A 6,924-nucleotide genomic window follows, 5' to 3' on the forward strand; every position below is an offset into this window, starting at 1 on the left:
AGGACCCCGCCCTCCTCGATGCACACCTCCCCACCCCACCCCTTTCACACACCACAGATACACTTCAGCATTGAGGTTCTAGCTAAATCCTCTCTCCTACGGTGAAGGGGGTTGGGGAGGACGGACCGGACTGGACGGGACACACGTCACTGTCCCCTGGGCCAGTAGAGCGAGCTCCACCCTCCTCCTCTAGGCACCAAGCTAAGTCCAACCCACCCCATCCCAGAGCCAACCCAGTCTCAGAAGCCAGTCTCCAAAGCCACAGGCAGGTGCAGGGGCAGTCTCCGTGCGAGCCCCAGGAGAGGAGCCGTTAGCGCGCTTCGTCCTTTGCCATCCACCCGTCGTTCCCGGCGACAGACGTCCGTCAGTTTTCGAAGGGCAGTTGGTTTCCAGGTCCAGCGGCCGCGATCCCTGGTTTCCCAGTACCCGGAGCTGCCCGGCCGAGCCGGTTCAAGTCCAGCAGCCATGTCCATGGGCCTGGAGATCACCGGCACGTCGCTGGCCGTGCTGGGCTGGCTGTGCACCATCGTGTGCTGCGCCCTTCCCATGTGGCGCGTTTCGGCCTTCATCGGCAGCAGCATCATCACGGCGCAGATCACCTGGGAGGGCCTGTGGATGAACTGCGTGGTGCAGAGCACCGGTCAGATGCAGTGCAAGATGTACGACTCGCTGCTGGCCCTGCCGCAGGACCTGCAGGCCGCCCGAGCCCTCATCGTGGTGTCCATCCTGCTGGCCGCCTTCGGGCTCCTCGTGGCGCTCGTGGGCGCCCAGTGTACCAACTGCGTACAAGACGAGACAGCCAAGGCCAAGATCACCATCGTGGCGGGAGTGCTTTTCCTGTTGGCGGCTCTGCTCACCTTAGTGCCAGTGTCCTGGTCGGCCAACACCATCATCAGGGATTTCTATAACCCGTTGGTGCCGGAGGCCCAGAAGCGGGAGATGGGAGCTGGGTTGTACGTGGGCTGGGCTGCCGCCGCGCTGCAGTTGCTAGGGGGCGCCTTGCTGTGTTGCTCCTGCCCACCGCGCGACAAGTACGCACCCACCAAGATCCTCTATTCTGCGCCGCGATCCACCGGCCCTGGCACCGGTACCGGCACCGCCTACGACCGCAAGGACTACGTCTGAGGGGCCGGGTGCACTCAGACCGCACCATCACCACTACCAGCAGTCGATGAACCCCACCCGTCCAGCGTGCAGCCTCGCGTCAGAGACCACCCCACCTTCCAGATGGTGACAGACGCTACGCAGTCTGCTTGCTAGGCTGGAAGAAGACAGACAGGCTGGCGTCTCCCCTTCTCCGGCTGTCACCTGACTACCGGACCTAGGAACTGTCCAAGCCTAATGGACAAAGAAACCTCTCTCCCTTCCCAAGTACCGGGCTGGGGTAGCCACAGCAGCTACTTGCCAACCCCGCAGCCGGAAGGCTCACAGTGGGCAGAGACAGGCAAACCATAAAACGGGCCGTTTCATATTTTTCAATAAAAGTCTTTCGTTTTTTTTGCAGTCGCTGGAGCTTCCTTAACCTGAACGCCACCGCCTAGGCCACCACCTCCCCTACGGGGCACCTGCTGGGGACTGTCCCTCGAATAGCCCTCACCACGGGCAGCGAGCTTTAAACAGCTTCACAGGTTGAGTAAGGAGAAAGTGGGGGTACACATGAGTTGTGCTCACTAGGTGGGTAACACTTGGGAGGTATTCCAGAACTGATCTCCACAGACCCTATGGCGAGGTTTATCTCGCAAAGCAGCCAGAGGGCTTCCGAGGAACTCTACTGGAGAGGGGCAAGGGAAGGAAGACAGGGAGTCCTCTCTGGGACAGCCTAGTTGGTTTGTGCTTGGATCCACAGCCTTGCTCCGGGCATTTGGGGTAGCTGATGTGCAGGCTAAAGAAGTACATTCTCTACCGGGACTTCATATTTGGAGACGAGGAACAAAAAGACCTATTGTTCGGACCAAATGCCTCACCTAAAGGACGGCAGGACAGACGGTGGGGGTGTGGCTCAGTGGTAGGACACTTGTGTGGCATGCATGGGGCTTGGGTTCTGTTCCCAGCCCTGGGGGTGTTGGGGGACACCTAAAAGGGACATTTGGCAAAGTCTTCCTACCTGGAGGTGGAGAGATGAGGGGAAAGGCCACCCCACCTTCTTCCCAGTGCCCTCAAGGGAGGGAGGGACCTAGCTTTCAACAATTTTGAGATGGGGGGGCGCCTCTTAGACAAGGTAAAGGGAACTGAGGCAGGGCTCTTGGAGGGTAACAGGTCCCTGGCTTCCCAGGCTTTAAAAGGGTGGCAGCATCTGGAAGGTGTAGGCGGAAATGAAGTTCAAGGTTGGCCTCTCTGACACTTAACAATTCCTTTTCTTTTCTTTTCTTTTTTCCTTTTAGACAGGGTTTCTCTGTGTAGCCCTCGCTGTCCTGGAACTCACTCTGTAGACCAGGCTGGTCTCAAACTCTCAGAGATCCACCTGCCTCTGCCTCCCTAGTGCTGGCTGGGGTTAAGGATGTGTGTCACCACTGACCTACTTCATCTTTCTTTATTTTCCTTTTCTTTCCTCTCTTTCTCTTTCGTTCATCTGTCTGTTTGTCTGTTTGTTTGTAGACAGAGTCTCTCTACACAGCCCTGGCTGTCCTGGAACTCATGGAGAGCAGACTGACTACTGGTTCACATATCAATTTCAAGGCTAGCCTGGACTACATGAGCTGTCTCAAAAAGTGGGGAGTGGGAGCCTGGCTTTAATTCCAGCCCCGTGGAAGCAGGCAGACCTCTGTGAGTTGGAGGCCAGCCTGGTCTATGTAGTGAGTTCCAGGTTAGCCAGGGCTGCATAAAGAGACCTTGTCTCAAACAAAGAAACAGGGAGAAGAAAAGTGAAAGAAACTTGAGGAAGACATTCAAAGACCATAGCAGGAACCCCTTTCTGAGGCAGAACTGACAGGGTTAAGGAACCCTGATTCTTAGCACTGCAGACTATTAGGGTGTCCGGAGTTTGGGAGATAGAAGGAACTAAGGAAGCTTTAGCTTTCCCCGGGCAGGGGTGGTGCTCACCTAGGGAGCACGGGCAGAGGCTGAGGCAGGCAGGTCTGCCTCTGGTCTACAGAGAGAGGCCAGTCTCAGGTCTACAGAGTGAGTTCCAGGACAGCCAGGACTCCACAAAGAAACCCTGTCTGGAAAAAAAAAAAAAAAAAAAAAAACCACCATAAAATAAACTCGCCTCAACTTTCTGCCTTCGGTTATTGATTCTGGGGCGGCTAAAGAGTTTCACTTTGTGTGTAGGAGTTGGTCTGAGTAGAAACGTCCACGTGAGACGACCCAGGAAACAGGAAAGAGACCTCGTAAACCCCGGGAGTTGTTAACACACAGATGGCAGCCGGAAGCAGGGTAACCATGAGCTCAGCTGAGAGAGCAAAAAAAAAAAAAAGCAAGAGTTTCGATGGAGGGGACGGACAAGGGTGTTTGGAATGGAGAGGACTTGGAAGAGCGGGACCGGGAAGCACACTTGGGTTCAGAAACAGGGTGACTATGAGTGGCCTTAGCAGGAATGTTGGGGGTGGGGGAGGGGAAGCGAGTGGGTGGCAAGCCGTTCAAGATGGGCACTTAAGACAACGTGTGTGAGTGTCCTGCCTGAAACAGGGACCCCGGGGACGCTGGAGCAGGAGGCTACTGAGCAACGGTGGCTGAGAGGGAAAGAGGGGCACACGGATATTTGATCAAACGAACTTGATGCTGGGTTTGGTTTGACACGAGGTCTTAGTCTGTAGCCCCGGGCTAGCCTGATGCTCATCTCACCTCAACATCTGGTAGTAGAGGCAGGTTCCAAGTGTGCCCCGTGCCAAGAGATTGCTTCAAGTTTCTCCTCGTCCCAAGGAATGCCAGTGCGCTGTCGTCAGGATGAGCTAAGGAAGAGGAAATGGGTTGCTATTAATAGTGGGTGCCCCAGTCGTTAGTTCATTCGTGACATCCTAGGAGAGGCGCGTAGAGGATGATCCAGCGGCTTTCCTAGGAAACCAGTCTTCTCTTATCCAGGAGGCGAGACACGCCAGGAGGAGAAAGTGTCTGATGCGCATTGGAGGAAAGAGACTTTGGGCCAAGTGTGTGCCATGACTGTAATCTCAGCTCATAGGCAGGTGAGCCAGAGGATCGTGAGTTCAAAGCCAGCCTAGACTACACAGTGTGTTTCAGGACAGCCTAGGTAGGCTACATAAAGCCCTGTCTCAAAGAATAAACAGATGTTGGCTCAGTGAAAGGGAGGAACTCTAAGGAACAGGTTGTTTTTTTTTTTTTTAATTACTTAAATTTATTTTTATTGTGTGTGTAGATGTCTACACAGTTCCACCTGTCTTTCTCTCTAGTGCTGGGATCAAAGGCGTGTGCCACCAATATCCAGCAGTTCTGTCCTTTCTTTATAGGGGCTTTCAGGATTGAATTCAGGTCTTCAAGCTTACTGGGTAGGCATGTAACCCACTGAGCTTTCTTGGACATAGGCATGGGAGGGTCTTGGTCTGTAGCCCCGGGGCTAGCCTCACGCTTATCTTCCCTCAGCATCTGGTAGTACAGGTAGGTTCCAGTGTGCCGCGTGCCAAAAGATTCCAAGGCACTCCATGAAACGCAGGATGAAGGGGACCCTCGATAATGAGAGGGCTTAGGTGGACGAAGGGACAAGGAAGGTGGAGACCGTGTCTCTGACTAGAATTTGGGGCTGTGGGTAGAGAGCCAGCTCGCGGTGTCTCTGTGCAGCTTTAGTACTCTCTGCCCAGGGAACCAGCTTGGGTCAAGGCACAACTGAGAGGTAGCTCTGACCTCACTGCCCCAGAGAGCCCCAAAGGTGGGCGTGGCATTACTCGCTGACAACCCAGCTTCCAGAAGTCAGGGAAAAGCCTGCTATGCGGATGTACACCAGCAATCCCCCTTACTCTGGAGGCTGAGGCAGGAGCAGCTTGAATTTGAGACCAGTGTGGGCTACAGAGTGCGTTTAAGGCCAGTCTGGGTAGTTTGGTGAGACCGGGTTTTTTTTTTTTGTTTGTTTTGGTTTTTTAACTAGAAAGTAAAATGGGGTCTGGAGAGATGACTTCATGGATTAGAAGCACGTACCGCTCTCACAGAGGACCGGAGTTCAGTGCCCTCCACCCATGTGAGGCAGTTCTCATAGACACCTGTCACTCCAGCTTCAGGGGGATCTGTTGTCCCTTGTCTCCTTAGACACCTCCATGTATATGCAATACCCCCATAACACAAAGTAATAACAATAATAATAATAATAATAATAATAATAATACTCGTCAGTGGTGGCACACGCCTTTAATCCCAGCACAGGCAGAGGCAGGTGGGTCTTTGAATTTGAGGGCAGTCTGGTCTACATAGAGGGTTAGTGGAGCTCAGTGTTAGAGGGACTGAGGCTTAGCAGGCGAGCCCTTGCTTAGCATGAATGAGGCCTTAAGTTCAGTTCCTAACACCAGACAACAAGAGGGGGAGAGAGGGGAAGAGGGGGAGAGAGGGAGAGAGGGAGAGAGGGAGAGAGAGGCCTATTGATTCACATCTGTCATCCTCTTACTTGTGAGGCGGCAGGGGTAATACAGGAGGCTCATCACAGCTTCAAGGCCAGCCTGCTCTACAGAGAGATAGCCTGCTCTACAAAGGGACAGCTTGCTGTCTCAAATTAAAGAAAGGAAAAGAAAAAGAAAGGAAAAAAAAAACAAAAAAACAAAAAAGCACCGCTAATCCCAGCACACTAGAGACAGAGGCTGGTAAATCTTGGTGAGTTCAAGGCCTGCCTGGGCCACAGAGTGAGACTTTGTTTCAAAACAAATTAAAAACAAGGGCTCAGTGGTTAAGAGCACTGGCTGCCCTTCCAGGGGTCCTGAGTTCAACTCCCAGCAACCACATGGTGGCTCACAGCCATCTGTAATGGGATTAACATCTTCTTCTGGTGCTGTCTCAAGACAGCAACAGTGTGCTCATATCCATAAAGTAAATAAGTACATCTAAAAAATAAAATAAATAAAAACAACAACGAAGTGTTTGCCATGGTTCCAGACCCCATGCTGGGTAACAGGAGGATTAATTAATTTGCGTTCTTATCATTAATATGTTACTACCTCCAGCCAAGCTCCTAGGAGCTTAGAGATACAAAGAAGGTGGGTAGCTGCTTTGGGAGAGAAGGCTCCAAGTTCCTCTCGAGTGCACAGTCGTCTCAGAGTTCCTTCCCAGGCCCTGCAGCCAAGCTGTGCCTCAGGCCTGCCTGCCCTTGCCAAGCCAGTTTGAGCTCTTCCTGCTGGCAGGACCCAAAGCCAAGTTCTTCATCAAACACGGTTGCAATGTTTACTGTGGTTCCCTCAAGGTCTTCAGTAGGCTTCACACAGTAGCCTTGCTTGTCCTCGCTCCGCCAGCGATCCAGGAAAGGTCACCGAAGCCAACAGGGTTGGGTTTTGCCAAGCTGGAGAAGAAGGAAGCATAGGTTGGGGTCCCTGCTGCCTGCTGAGGGACCTTCTGCGGGGCCTATGTGCCTGGAGGTCGGATCTGTAAGACAGGTGATATTGTTCCTGTTGTAGGTGCATCTGCCTTTTTTTTCTTTCTTTTTTTTTTTCTTTACTTTTTTTTTTTTTTTTTTTTTTTTTTTTTTAGGATAAAATGTTCTGTAGATATCTATTAAATCCTTTCGTTTCATAACTTCTGTTATTTTCACTGTGTCCATTTGTGAGAGTGTGGTGTTGAAGTCTCCCACTATCATTGTGTGAATTGCAATGTGTGCTTTGAGCTTTACTAAAGTTTCTTTAATCAATGTGGCTGCCCTTGTATTTGGAGCATAGATATTCAGAATTGAGAGTTCATCTTGNCAGATTTTACCTTTGATGAGTATGAAGTGCCCCTCCTTGTCTTTTTTGATAACTTTGGGATGGAATTCAATTTTATTCGGTATTAGAATGGCTACTCCAG

At 52.0% G+C, this 6,924-nt stretch overlaps 1 protein-coding gene across 1 annotated transcript; it reads left to right on the forward strand.

The window, feature by feature from the left end:
* Positions 1-239: 239 nt before the first annotated feature.
* Positions 240-1,498, forward strand: Cldn3 (claudin 3). Its single transcript, XM_021186977.2, has one exon. It carries the CDS (start codon positions 466-468, stop codon positions 1,123-1,125), a length of 660 nt encoding a protein of 219 aa, XP_021042636.1. The 5' UTR covers positions 240-465; the 3' UTR covers positions 1,126-1,498.
* The last annotated feature ends 5,426 nt before the right edge of the window (positions 1,499-6,924 follow it).

The sequence above is a fragment of the Mus pahari genome, chromosome 23 (genome assembly GCF_900095145.1).
Source record: "Mus pahari chromosome 23, PAHARI_EIJ_v1.1, whole genome shotgun sequence".
NCBI classification, from domain to species: domain Eukaryota; kingdom Metazoa; phylum Chordata; class Mammalia; order Rodentia; family Muridae; genus Mus; species Mus pahari.

Excerpts from the sequence above, each read along its gene's own strand:
- Cldn3 (XM_021186977.2), top strand. The coding sequence starts at position 466 with ATGTCCATGGGCCTGGAGATCACCGGCACGTCGCTGGCCGTGCTGGGC.